This window comes from Mytilus californianus, unplaced genomic scaffold (genome assembly GCF_021869535.1).
Source record: "Mytilus californianus isolate M0D057914Y unplaced genomic scaffold, xbMytCali1.0.p SCAF_9, whole genome shotgun sequence".
Lineage (NCBI taxonomy): Eukaryota > Metazoa > Mollusca > Bivalvia > Mytilida > Mytilidae > Mytilus > Mytilus californianus.
In genome coordinates this window covers 35,704,337-35,720,061 of record NW_026262745.1, presented here as the reverse complement: position 1 = coordinate 35,720,061, position 15,725 = coordinate 35,704,337, and the positions used below count along the sequence as shown (strand labels likewise).

The 15,725-nt window shown below is 31.5% G+C and overlaps 1 protein-coding gene across 2 annotated transcripts in view; it reads right to left on the bottom strand.

Moving 5' to 3' along the window:
* The window catches only part of LOC127715671 (uncharacterized), a 203,723-nt gene extending 188,360 nt beyond the window's left edge, over window positions 1–15,363 (bottom strand). For both annotated transcript variants that reach the window (XM_052221835.1, XM_052221834.1), the window contains exons 1-2: window positions 15,226–15,363; window positions 13,442–13,559 (exon numbers count right to left, since the gene is read on the bottom strand). In XM_052221835.1, the coding sequence (XP_052077795.1) occupies window positions 13,442–13,559; window positions 15,226–15,243 (136 nt within the window). In that variant the 5' untranslated portion in view covers window positions 15,244–15,363. The remainder of the gene's footprint in view (window positions 1–13,441; window positions 13,560–15,225) is intronic.
* Between the last annotated feature and the right edge of the window lie 362 nt (window positions 15,364–15,725).

The following is a 15,725-nucleotide window of genomic DNA, read 5'->3' as shown; positions in this document are numbered from 1 at the left end:
ATTTAATGTCAGGAAGTAAATGTAAACATAAGATCACACTTAGAAATGATAACTCGTCAGGCATCAAAAGGAGGATAAAGTGCTGCTTTAAATCGAAATTAATATTTGTTCACATGACTACAAATAGAAGTCATTTTACTCTATTTTACCAGTTTAGTCTTAAGAAATCGTGGAGTCTAAATCATGAACTGCAGAAGAGAAAACATATTTATATATACAAAATATTTATACTTTACAATCTTTTTACATTTACTAAATTAAATATTCCACATCTATCAATTGAAAGCATACACCAAATAAATTAGTGGTGTTACAAAGAAAAATAGTTTCAACAACAAAGGCACTTTTTGTTCCTATGTGCTTGAAACATGAAAGTGAGACAAGGCGTACACAATCTATATGTTTGAAGTAACTCGTTTGTAATGAGGTAAGGTATGTAACATTGTGTCATATTAATAGCCTACTTTGTTTTATAAATGGCATAACCAGCTGGTGGCAATGATTGAGATAACATTTTTTAATTGTGTCCAGATGTATTTATTGTAAATATATTTTGTTTTGTTTTACAAGGAAATTATAACGTGTGAGCAGTAGCTAACAAATGTCACCAAACACCAACAAAATAAACTGAAAAAAACAAGCAAAGAAGACATTTCCTGCAGACCTTCACAAATCAACTAAATGTTATACCAATTTCAAGATCAGGAATCGATTCTATTTAAAGTCTTTAATTTTTCTAAGATCACTGCCAATGGTGTAAGATGAAAGCGTAAAGATGTATTTTAACCCTAAAAGGTCAATTTTAAACATTTCCATATTGCCTTATTCCGAAGGCATATTCTAAAGCATTCAATTAGACATGTGCGGTATGCTTTCCATGAAATCATGTATAAGACAATACCTATAAATAGTCCAATTGTAAAACTAAACAATAACAAACATTACGAAACAAGACAATTGTTTTGTAAACTTATGAAGATGTAGACAATATATCTGATCCACATTTGCTTTATACATTTCACCAGAAGCGTTAACAAACGTCATGATCCTTTACAACGATAGCTCAAACTTGTCTACTAATAAAGAGACTTCAAACACATCTACTGTATGAAATTCGAAAACACGGCTTAGTCAGTGTTAAATCGTGACCATATTTTTTATCAGTTCAAATGTTTTGATTAAAAATATGAATTATAGGAAGTGTGCGTTATAAGTAAAGGAGAGACGAAAGATACCAAAGGGACATTCAAATTCATAAGTCGAAAATAAACTGACAACTCCAAATCAAAAAAAGAAAAGGTCACAAGCCTAACAACATTTCACAAAACACAACATAGAAAACCAAAGACTGAGCAACACGAACCCTACCAAAAATTGGGGTTGATCTAAGGTGCTCTGAGACAGTAACCACACACCACAATACCAGATATATAGATAACACAGTTCGTCGTCAAAAATATAACATTTTTCCATTAAAAAAAGTATGCTCAAATTCACCATGAGCTTAAACTAGATAAAATAAAATATTAAAAAAGATGTTATTCAAGCTTTGTCGTTGACACCTATTTCCCCGAATGACAATTCATAAAGATATGAGGAAAGACTACTGTTGTTTAGATTCCTGACAGAAAAAAATACAAAATCATATGTCGGCATTCAATTGATTTTCTTTTATCTCTATCTGCCCTTGTGAATCCCAATTAGTTGATTTACTGACTGTAGATACTGAACATACAAAAAACGGTAAGAGCTTATCAATTTTATTCGATACAAATGATATAACAAGCCCCCAACCACCCCCGAAAAAAATAATAAAACTTACAAAAAATAAACTACAAAATAGCAGAGACATTTGGCAAATTGCTCGAAATTATTAAAGCTGGCTAGACATACTGATATGTAACCATGCCGTCCTACACGCTTATATCGATGTGCATAGCGCAGCGTAGATTTCATTAAAAAAGCAACAATAATATATAGTTATAATCATATCATTTATTATTAAATCATGTCAGCAAAAAAGGAAAGAGTAAAAGGATATTTCCTATTCTTATAGCCTTTATAAGTATTAACTTAACCAGTTTAAACAATGGATGTTTATATTGTAATGGAAGTTACACACACACGTCAATATCAAAGAAGTATTAAGAAAAATACCGAACTCTAAGTTATATTCAAAAAGTGGAAAGTCCGGAAAACGTGTCCGAATCAAACGCTCGACTAAATCAACCAACGAAACGAAAGGAAAACAACTGTCATATTCCTAACTTGGTACAAGCTTTTTCCTAAGAAACAATTGAGGGTTTCACCTGGATTGATAGCTAGCTAAACCTCTCACTTACAGTACAGTTGTTTATAGTTCCGTCACATTGACAAAATTGGATAAACAACCTAAACAGACACAATTGGTAAACTTGACATTAATTGGGATGTAGCAGCTAAAACTGTGTAAACAAACATTGATTTACAACTCCATGCATTAATTACTCCACGATGTCAAAAAAGTAACCGTATAAATTCCGACATAAACATATCGGTGTGATCACTGCACAATATTCATGTTTATTTATCACTATGTATTTCAAACACAGACTTCTAAATGAGATATATTTAAACATAAAACTTTTCGTTCGTCAGCACGTGACAAGATTGATACATGTATAACACAAAGGTTTTAATACAAACAACATCTGGCAAATAGCGGAATATATCTTATGGTAAATAGTTTTTGTTTAGAATCCTATAAAGGGTAAATTTCGAAACAACAGCTGAAGTACGATTGTTCAATTTGGTACTAACTTCTGGTGCAAACTTGGAAAATGAAGGAAACGGAAAAGCTGTATAATACGATTAATCGCTGTTGTTTAGAACTGTATTTGCTTTAAAAAGGATATTAGGTTAGATTCTTATCATTATCTAGATAGTAATACGATTAATGCGTATACAGAAAAAAAAAACGCATACAACTGATATAGTAAAAAACATTATATTCTTCTAGTCATTAAGAATGTATTATCATATATATATATTTATTTATTGCAATTTGTTATTACATACAGTACTTGCAACCTTAGGCGTTACTGTTTGACGTGAACTTGACTGATCGGTGAATGATCGGTGACGGATGTTTGACTGATCGATGACTGATCGGTGATCGATGACCCATAGAATCCGTCAGATACGTCAAATAGGCTATGTGAGAGTTACCGTGACAACGGTCAGCGATCGATCAGTTAATTAATTGTATGCACGGATCGGACGGATACGTATATAATTAAAATTCTTATGTAAAACGAACTCCACTGTATTTACAATCGATAAACGCGGACCTCTACGAAGACACCTTTACTCGTTAATTATGTACCACTAAAAAGCGATATATTGTTATCATTAAAAATAAGTACTCTATTTGTTGTCGTAAGATGATGAAAATAAAAATAGTAGAACAGTAAAGACATACAGCTTTGTTTGGATTAATTAATTAGAGTGTTGTTTTAATTTTTGTTCTAGACAGGGACTTTCTATACTAACTTTAGTATAGAAAGTCCCTGTTCTAGATTACCATTATTTCTTCTTCTTATAACATATAATGCAATGCTGTTTGTGATTAGTCATTTAAAAGGCCTTAAGAAAAGTTTCTTTCATAGAATTTCAAGAAAATAAGTATTAAAATACTTAAACTTTAATTTGTGTTGATTAAAGATGCAATCATTTCATTATTTTGTACTTTTTGTACATCAGAATTGGTCGTTTTTCATAAAATATGCTGAATTGCAAGATACTAAATTTTTGTTCGAGTTGCTTAAAAATGCAAATATTTCTTCTTTTATATCAGAAATAATGCACGTCAATAGCAATCAGTCATAATTAATGCATTCAGATAATTAATTTTGTATAAGATATGAATAATTTAAGGATAAATATACATAGACTTTTGATTTATTAAATAAGAGTTCAATAATTTCTATTTTTTAATGGAAATTATTGGAACGCCTATTGTTTTTTGTACTTTTTATGGTTCAGGATTGGTTGTTTTTTATAAAATCAAAATAATATCTGAGAAAATATACTAAAATGTTGTTTGCATTGTTTAAAATTACCAATTTTTCTTCTTTTGATAAAAAATAATGCAATGTTATTTGTAACTAGTTATTTCAAAGTTCTCCAATAAGATTTTTTTGTAAGAATTTTGATAATGTAAGGAGAATTTTACTTAAACTTTGGTTTTGTGTTGAATACAAATTAAATAATTTCTTTATTATGATAGAAATTATGAACCGTCATTTGATTTTGGTACATTTTGTACATCAGGATTGGTTGTTTTTCATAAAATATTCTGAATTTCAGGGAAAATATACTAAATTTTTGTTCGCGTTGCTTTAATATGCAAATATTTCTACTTTTATATCAGAAATAATGAACGTCAATTGCAATCAGTCATAGTTAATGCATTCAGATAATTACTTTTGTATAAGATATGAATAATTTAAGGATAAATATACATAAACTTTTGTTTTTGTTAAATAAGAATTCAATTATTTCTCTTTTTTAATGGAAATTATTGACCTCCTATGGCTTTTTGTACTTTTTATGGTTCAGGATTGGTTGTTTTTTATAAAATCAAAATAATATCTGAGAAAATATACTTAAATGTTATTTGCATTGATTAAAATTACCAATTTTTCTTTTCTTCTTTTGATAAAAAAATATGCAATGTTATTTGTAACTAGTTATTTCAAAGTCCTCCAATAAGATTTTGTTTTTTTGTGATAATTTTGATAATGTAAGGAGAATAATACTTAAACTTTTGTTTTGTGTTGAATGCGAATGGAATAATTTCTTTATTTTGACAGAAATTATGAACCGTCATTTGATTTAGGTACTTTTTGTACATCATGATTGGTTGTTTTTCATAAAATATGCTGAATTTCAAGGAAAATATACTAAATTTTTGTTCGCTTTGCTTAAAAATGCAAATATTTCTTCTTTTATATCAGAAAAAATGCAACGTCAATTGCAATCAGTCATTATATATGCCTTTACATAAGTAATTTTGTATAAAATGTGAATCATTGAAGGATAAATATGCATAAACTTTTGTTTTTGTTAGATAAGAATGCAATAATTTCTTTATTTTGATAGAAATTATGAACCGTCATTTCATTGTGGTTCTTTTTGTACATCAGGATTGGTTGTTTTTCATAAAATATTCTGAATTTCAGGGAAAAGATACTAATTTTTGTTCGCATTGCTTAAATATGCAAATATTTCTTCTTTTATATCAGAAATAATTCAACGTCAATTGCAATCAGTCATAAGTAATGCATTCAGATAAGTACTTTTCTATAAGATATGAATAATTGAAGGATAAATATGCATAAACTTTTGTTTTTGTTAGATAAGAAAGCAATAATTTCTTAATTTTGATATAAATTATGAACCATCATTTGATTTTGGTTCTTTTTGTACATCAGGATTGGTTGTTTTTCATAAAATATTCTGAATTTCAGGGAAAAGATACTAAATTTTTGTTCGTGTTGCTTGAAAATGGAAATATGTCTTCTTTTGTATCAGAAATAATTCAACGTCAATTGCAATCAGTCATAATTAATGCATTCAGATAAAGTCTTTTGTATAAGATATGAATAATTTACTGATAAATATACATAAACTTTTGTTTTTGTTTGATAAAATATCAAAATTCCTCTATTTCAATTTAAATTATTGACTACCTATGGCTTTTTGTACTTTTTATGGTTAAGGATTGGTTGTTTATAAAATCAAAATAATATCTGAGAAAATATACTAAAATGTTGTTCGCATTGATTAAAATTACCAATTTTTCTTCTTTTGATAAAAAATAATGCAATGTTATTTGTAACTTGTTATTTCAAAGTCCTCCAATAAGATTTTTTTTGTAAGAATTTTGATAATGTAAGGAGAATAAAACTTAAACTTTTGTTTTGTGTTGAATATGAATGCAAAAATGTCTTTATATTGATAGAAATTATGAACCGTCATTTGATTTCGGTAGATTTTGTACATCATGATTGGTTGTTTTTCATAAAATATGCTGAATTTCAGGGAAAAGATACTAAATTTTTGTTCGCATTGAATAAATATGCAAATATTTCTTCTTTTATATCAGAAATAATGCAACTTCAATTGCAATCAGTCATTATTAATGCCTTTAGATAAGTAATTTGGTATAAAATGTGAATCATTGAAGGATAAATATGCATAAACTTTTGTTTTTGTTAGATAAGAATGCAATAATTTCTTTATTTTGATAGAAATTATGAATCGTCATTTGATTTTGGTTCTTTTTGTACATCAGGATTATTTTTTTTTCATAAAATATGCTGAATTTCAGGGAAAAGATACTAAATTTGTGTTAGCGTTGCTTAAAAATGCAAATATTTCTTCTTTTATATCAGAAATAATTCAACGTCAATTGCAATCAGTCAAAAGTAATGCATTCAGATAAGTACTTTTATATAAGATATGAATAATTTAAGGATAAATATACATAAACTTTTGTTTTTTTAAATAAGAATTCAATAATTTCTCTTTTTTAATGGAAATTATTGAACGCCTATGGCTTTTTGTACTTTTCATGGTTCAGGATTTGTTGTATTTCATAAAATATGTTGAATTTAAGGGAAAAGATTCTAAATGTAATGTTTGCATTGCTTAAAAATACAAATATTTCATCTTTTATATCAGAAATAATGCAACGTCAATTGCTATCAGTCATTATAAATGCCTTTATATAAGTCTTTTTTAATGAAATGTGAATAAATGAAGGATAAATATGCATAAACTTTTGTTTTTGCTGAACAAGAATGCAATAATTTCTTTATTTGAATGGAAATTATTGACTGTCATTAGATGTTTGTACTTTTCATAGTTTAGTATTGGTTGTTTTTCATAAAAGTAAAAGAAGATCATAGAAAACATCCTTAAATGTTGTTCGCATTGTTTAAAATTACAATTTCTCTTGTTTTGTTAAAAAATAATGCAATGTTATTTGTAACTAGTTATTTCAAAGGCTTCAAGATTATTTTCTTTATATGAATTTTAATATTGTAAGTAGAATAAGGTCTAAAATTTTGTTGGTGTTGAAAATGAATGCAATAATATCTTCATTTTGATAGAAATAATGAATCACCATTTGATTTCAGTACTTTTTGTACATCAGGATTGGTTGCATTTCATAAAATATGTTGAATTGAAGGGATCAGATACTAAATTTAATATTCCCATTGCATAAAAATACAAATATTTCTTCTTTTATATCAGAAATAGTGCAATGCAATTGCTATCAGTCATTATAAATGCCTTTAGATAAGTAATTTTTAATAAAATGTGAATAAAGAAGGATAGATATGCATAAACTTTTGTTTTTGTTGAAATAGAATGCAATAATACCTCTATTTGAATGGAAATTATTGACCCTCATTGGATTTTTGTACTTTTTTATAGCTTAGGATTGATTATTTTTTATTAAGTTAAAAGACTATCAGAAAAAATATACTATAATGTTGTTCTCGTTGTTTAAAATTACCAATATTTTTTTATTTTTAAGAGAATTTGCAGCATTTTTATTTTTATTTGTGATTTGTTATTCTAATGGCCTCGAGATAAGTTTGTTTAAAGAATTTTAAGATTATAAGGATAAAATACTTAAAAATATTTAAAAATAATACATCGAAATTTGCAATAAATGATCATTTCATTTTATTTTCAAGAGCATTTTCGGAAAATAAAAAAATCACTGAAAATCGCGATCAACACCGTTTTAGAAATGTCTGGGTTTGAAAAAATATAACCTAAATTAAAACGAAAATGGCCATTCTTTAATAATAATATTTAAATTTAGTTTTATATGCATATTTCTTTTATTTTTAAATTCTTAAAACTGTGCTTAATAATTGATAAAAAAGATGTTGATCATTTGTACTTAATACGCATGTGCAAGAATATGGCCGCGAAAATTTGACAGCTCCAGAAAATTTACAGAGAAGACGATATCCTTTGTTAAAAACCTGTAGTTTTTGTCCTTACAACATACAAAATACTCATTTACACATCCATAATTATTCTTTAACTCAGAGTCAGCTAAAATGTAAAAATACACACTTTACCTAACTGATCTACCTGGAAGGAAGGATTGTTTACATTGACAACAGCTGTTTCCTGTTCAACAGACACATATAAATAAACATTTACTACGCTCTAAATAACAAATGAGCCATAAACTGAGGAAATTTATAGCCGAACAACCCCAAATCCCAAGTGGTTTTCGATACAAGACACCCATACTCGTGTCAGACAGCAAGGGCTTCACAATACGAAACTCTTGTCGGGATAAAGAATTCCCAACAGAATTGTGGTGCATCCCAGGCGCCAAAACTGCAGATCTTGTGGATCTGATTGAAAACAGACTAGAAAAGGCAATAAAGAGACATTATCATATCATACTGTATTTTTGGTCAGGAACCTGTGACTTTACCATTAAACAGGGAAAATTCATCAAGCTAAGACACAATCAAGAGCATAAAACAGTTAACAGTATACTTACTGAATATAAAAGAGCAATTACAATCGTGGAAAAATATCCTAACGCTGAAATAAAATTTGTAGACTGTCCCATTCTTTCAATTGTTAACTACAACAAACACAAAGGACATACCAACCCAGCAATCTTCAAAGTAGAAGATTTCCTTGTCACCAGACAGATTCAAAATTTGAACACCAAAATATCTGAACTTAACCAAGGCCTAAGAAAGAACACAGTCAAAACCAGCAAATACTTCTTTCGAGCAAGGAAAGTAAAAAGAGGAGGTTATAGAAAATCTGTGAACATCTCACTCAACAAAGCAGACGGTGTACATCCAGGACCCCTACTTAGCTTAGTCATCACAAAACAACTACTCCTTGATACATACAGAGAGTGCTTCCATATTGCAACAGAGGCTGAAGAAATACAACTCCAAGTCTCAGAAGAAGAGCTGTTGTCACTATTCTAGTAGCAAAGAAACTGAGGAAAAGAATACTGAAGACAGAAGCTGTAGTAAAGGGTTTAGGTGAGTTTATCTTATCAGTCTTTACTACATGCACTCAACGATCAGAAGTATCCACATCCTCATACAATTCAAGAACTCAAGAATAAGTAACTAACAGATTACACCAAGAACAAATTAACATCACTATACTGTATAAATAAAATGCATTTCAGCACCAGCTTAATCATCATCATAATCACAATTGTAAAGTACATAGCTGTAGAAAAAGCAGAAGTAGACCAACTACAAATACTCAGTGATGATGAAACCCAGATCAAACAGTATATAACAGCAAACAGCTTGCTAACTGTGATAAAACAGCGCAAATCACCAAAATCAAGACCATACAGATGCAACTCAATATCATCATACTTAATATTAATACTATTAGCAAATGCAAATGATGTCAACCCAAATCCAGGACCAACACAACACAACAACAGCACAATATACCCCTGCGGCACATGTGACCAACCTGTCACCTGGGACCACAGAGCTGTCAGATGTGACACATGCGACCAGTGGTTTCACATCAATTGTCAGGACATTCATAGTGGCACATATAGTTACCTCACAGCAGACGAAAACACTGCTTTAAGATGGGACTGCATTGTTTGCGACAGCCCAAACTACAACTCATTGTGTTACGGCTCAACATCCATCCAAACAGAAAACAGCTTCAGCCCACTGGAAAATACTCTTAACAACAGTACTGAAACACAGAACAGAAAGCCACTACATTCGTCAACACCAAAACGAAATAATGTAAAGGAAAAACATAAGCCCTTTACACCATTGCGAATTTTGAATGTCAACTGTCAGTCTATTAGAAACAAACAACACCAAGTTGAAAACATCATAGATAGTACCAAACCTGATGTTATAATAGCAACAGAAACATGGCTAGATCAATCAATTACGAACAGCCAAATATTTCCACAAGAATATAATATATATCGCAAAGACAGGAAAGGAAATAAAACCGGAGGAGGCGTCCTAATAGCCATAAACAACAAATATTTAAGCTCTGAGGTACCAGAACTGGACACAGATTGTGAGATAATTTGGGCACGGATACAGCAGAAAGGCACAAAAGATCTATACATATGCGCCTACTATAACCCAAAAACATCGGATGTTGAAAGTCTTCAAGCATTTGAAACATCAGTCAGAAGAACCAACGCAATAAATGTATGCCAATTGATCGGAGGGGACTTCAATTTGCCAGGATGGAACTGGGCAAACAAATGTCTATACCAGGGAACACAGCACACAGAACAACATTACCATTTTGCAGAAATCCTTGACGACAACGGACTAACACAGCTAGTGCAAGAGCCTACAAGAAACAAGAACACTCTGGACCTCTTGATCACTAACCGTCCTAGCAAAATAATGAGAATAGATATCATACCAGGAATATCAGACCATGACATTGTATATGCTGAAATGAACATCAACCCAGTAACAAACAAACAGAAACAACGAAAAATCCCTCTCTACAAGAGGGCGAAATGGGACAGCATGAAGGAAGATATGAAACATCTACACAACGCTATTCAACAAGAAAGCAATACGGATAGACCAGACATAAATATGCTATGGAAAATGTTTAAAGACGGTCTTGAAACAAGTACAAACAAATATATACCAGCAAAAACCTGTAAGACCAAAGATAAGAACCCATGGATTACACGGGAAATAAAATCACTCATAAGGCGAAAAGACCGAGCATATAAAAAGAAAAAGAAATCAAACCATCCTGACGATTGTGCAAGATTTAAAGAACTGAAAAAGACAGCACAGAAAAGCCTAAGACAAGCATATTGGAAGTATATTGAAAGTATCATCACCCCAGAGAATCCTGATGAAACACATGCCCCTTCTAAAAGATTTTGGACATACATCAAGCACAGAAAAAGTGATAAAAGTGGAGGGGCACCTCTAAGAAAAAATGGTAGCTTAGAAACAGCTCCAATCAACAAAGCAAACATATTAAATGAACAATTTCAATCTGTATTTTCCACAGCAAACAACATCAGCAACAGTGAATTCTACAATCAAAATCATATGTCCGACTCACCAGAAAATTACCCTGACTGTAGAGACATCCTTATCACAATCAACGGAGTAGAAAAACAATTGAGAAACCTTAACCCACACAAAGCCGCTGGACCGGATAACATCAGACCAATGATACTCAAAGAACTTGCCAGCGAAATCGCTCCCATACTTACCATCATATTTAATGTTTCAATGGAGACCGGCAAAGTTCCAGATGACTGGCGGACAGCTACAGTCACACCAGCATACAAAAAGGGTCAAAAGTACATCCCAGCAAATTACAGACCAATATCTCTTACATGTATTTGCTGCAAGATCATCGAACATATTGTTACCAGCCATATTATGAAACACGCAGAGGCAAACAACATCCTTTATCCACTACAACATGGATTTCGAAGTAAACGATCCTGCGAGACGCAACTCTTAGAATGCATTGATGACTTAACGAAGTACCTTGAATTGGGAAAACAGTCTGACCTACTGATACTAGACTTCTCAAAAGCATTTGATAAGGTATCCCATAGCCTGCTCCTACATAAACTCAATCACTATGGAATCAGGGGAAAGACCAACAGCTGGATAGAAGCGTTCCTGACAAATAGAACCCAAGTAGTAGTAGTTGAGGGTGAACAGTCAGACAGAGCAAAGGTAGAATCTGGAGTTCCACAAGGTTCAGTCCTAGGCCCTAGTCTATTTTTGTTTTACATAAATGACCTAGCGAATGACCTAAAATCAACAGTTCGTCTCTTTGCTGATGACACAGTAGTCTACTTAACCATCGCCTCAGATACTGATTGCCGACACCTACAGTCAGACCTTGATAAACTGGCACTATGGGAGGAAAAGTGGAAGATGGAGTTTCACCCAGAAAAGTGTAGCGTACTGACTGTCTCCAGAAAGAAAAAGCCAATCAAATGGGACTATGTATTACATGATCATGTACTTAAACATGAAACATCAATTAAGTATCTGGGCTGCACCATCACAAGCGAACTAGACTGGGGAGAACACATCAACAACATTACCAGCAAAGCCAGCAGAAGCCTTGGTTTCCTCCACAGAAATCTACACATCGGCTCTAAAAGCATCAAAGAGCAAGCTTACAAAACCCTAGTAAGGCCCCAACTAGAATATGCCACAACAGTATGGGACCCATATCATCAGAAACATATTGACCAAATTGAAAAAGTTCAAAGGAGGGCTGCGCGATACGTCACCAAGCGCCACAGAAACAGATCAAGTGTCACGGACATGATTAATGAATTGGGTTGGAAAAGTCTCCAAGAACGACGCAGAGAGGCCAGGCTCGCAATGATGTACAAGATCGTCAACGACAAAGTAGCCATCAACAAAGACATGTACCTCCAGAGACCAACCAGAGTATCCAGACATACACAACAGCATGGATACATGGTACAAACAGCAACCAAATACTGCAGGAAATGGTCCTTCTTTGTGAACACCACCAAAGACTGGAACAAGCTTCCCCCGGAGATCGCCACAGCACAGTCATTTGAGACATTCAAATCTCAAATGACCAACCTTACAAAATAAGTTGAACATTTGTTTTTATCCTGTTTTAACCATGCAGAACCAATTTGCCAGTATATTCAGAAAGTTGAATGTGGGCAGTATATGGAAGAAGAAGAAGAAGAAGAATGTTTTGTATTTTCCTTGTCGCCATTTTAATTAAATGAAACGAAACTAAGATTTCGTAATTTGTATTAGTTTATCATGTGACGTATTAGAGTTCAATCCGTCAGTAAGGTCGATCGGTCCTATCCGTCCGATCCGTCCGATCAGTCAAAAACTTTTACTATAAGTCTGACGGATTGGTGACGTGAGTTTGACGCGAACTTGACTGATCGGTGACTGATCGATGACCGCTGATTGATCGCTAAAACAGTAACGCTTAAGGTTGCAAGTACTGTAGGTGAGAAAGAAAACGTTTAGAAACATTTTTAAAAAATATTGTAATTTCAAAATATTTTAAAATATCAAAACATAAAATAGTATCCATTTGTATTTATCATGCGTCCCTATGCTGCTTACAGTTTTTTTACATCAGGTATTATATAATAAAATGTGTTAACATTAAAAACAAAAATATATTTTATGCGTGAAAGGCATGAAAGTTGCCTTATTTCTCACAACAAATTGTGTAAGCAGTCTTTAAACGGACTCATATAATCTTCATACAAGACGAGGATAAAACATCATACTATTGATAATCATATTTATCATTACTCACATGAATGTGTAATATTCAATGTTCATAATCATGTATCAAATCAACATTCAATTACCTCCATCTCCAAGGCCTTCAATAAAAAAAAATTGTTCTGGCGTGTCTGGTCCCGGTACGAACAGTGCAAAGCAAGCACTTTGAGATAGGAATACCACAATCAAAACTATCAGACATAGCTGTAAATAATAAACTAACGTAAAATATATATGTGAATACTATTATTTGAAGTCATATGCATAGTTGAGTCAGACATATTTTGTTCTTATTTATTTTTATGATTAGCAAGACTCGATCGTGTCAACTCAACACTTTATTACCACACCATTTGACTGTCAAACTTAGATTGTCGTCGAATTAAAAATATGATCTCATTCTTTGAAAATGAATTATACTTTTCATAAAACTATTTCATTTCTCAACCACCCGCATTCATTATATTTTATTTCCGATCACTGCCTTCTAGCATTATTTATAAGTTTGCATTTATTGTAAAGCCCTAATATTGAAATTATTATATAAACATACAATAGAAATATATAGTTTTCAGTTTTTAAGTATAACTTCAAAACCATTTTAGTTAACTTTGGATCAATTGTCATTCTAACTGATTCAGGCCTATTTTTGTTCTTGAACAATAGTATATCCACATAAACACGCGTTACAGGCAACAGGAATAATCAATAATAATTAATTCAAAGTAAATTTAAACAACACATTGACCGATAAAATAAGCAATTTTCTGTAACACTTAAGGCATTAGTCAAACGTCTATATTTATTACGTATCAAGTAAAATGGGAGGAGTATGTTTAAAAACTATAACATTGAGTATTTGGAATGTTTTCAAATGTTTCACGTACTCATATGTTCAGACCATATGCATATAAGTGTGATTAGGTAAGTTGTTGTTTATGGGCCGTAGATGCAGGTGCTACAGGATTTATGCTATATTCAAATGAAACGGTCACAATTTGAAAGCTGAAATTTCCTTTTTTGCCTAAGATATAAAAAAGTTAACCGAACCGTTTTGTCGATTTATGTTGCATTGCTTTACATACTTTATATCAGATACATATATTCTACCTTTATGCAAATCATACATAATATGTATAATATTTTTATTGAATTTAATTTGTGGTTGACATTGTTAATCGCCACCTTACCACATATGACAACAATTACCAAATGTATTTATCAGCTCTTTGTTTCTACTACCTTTCGGATTAAAATGCATTAAAATCAGGCAAAACACTCCTAAGAGTTATGAAAGAAAAACAAAGTAAAATAACATACAAAAAAAAACGAACTCCAAGGAAATATTAAAAGATAATCAAATCCCATTTTTAATAAATTTCAAGATGCAATATCAGCGACAATTACTTATGATGTATAAATAATCGTTTCGAACATTTTGCCGACACAACAATGGATTGCTTGGCCGCTACGCCACAAATAAACACATATAAACACAGATAAATTGTACTATCCATAGCCACAATCTCGTTTGCGATCTAATGAATTACGAATTTTTACAAGATGTTTTACTAGCTATGAACGAAACGATGAGCGCCTCTCGAACGAATTGTGGTCCTTCCAAAACACCTAAGCTGAATGGCTTTCGATTGTTAATTAGAGGCCACAAAAACAGTTTTGTTAACAAAAATTAAATCATATGTTTAAATCCATTTATGTTTTGAATCTATTTGGTTGTTAATTTTGATAATATCCGAACAAATATGTAAAATGATTTACTGAACAACCATAATCGTAAACATGATAAATATGCACAATAATTAATGAAAAGGCTCATAACTGTATACATAATATTGCATTGAAATCTTACCTGGTAATTTTGAGCCATCCTGTTCTCTGATGCGCTCGTTGAAATAAGATATGATCAACTTTGATGTGCACATGTAGTATTTTTAAGATTGAACGAATGTTCAACCAATCGGCATATGTCTGTATTAACCAATCGTTTGCTGTTAAAAAATATTACATCCTGTTATTGATTGACGAATTTCAATTTGTTTGTAGAAATGCATAAATCTCAAGGCCAATACGGTCAGGCATAATGCGTGTATTAGTTGTTCCGGTTAAAGGCGATACTTGTATATGAAATAATTATAAAAGTCGGAAGTAAATGACTGGAATATTTAATGCATTTAATTTACCTTCCCTTGATAAAAAGAACTTTGATATTAAACCTGTTATATAAATTGTATGTGTACCGTGAAAAATTGGATGTGATATGATTGCCTATAGGACAACTATCTACCACAGACGAAATGACGTTGATGATAACAAGTTATGGTAACCATCAACGCTGGGAAAAAATAAACT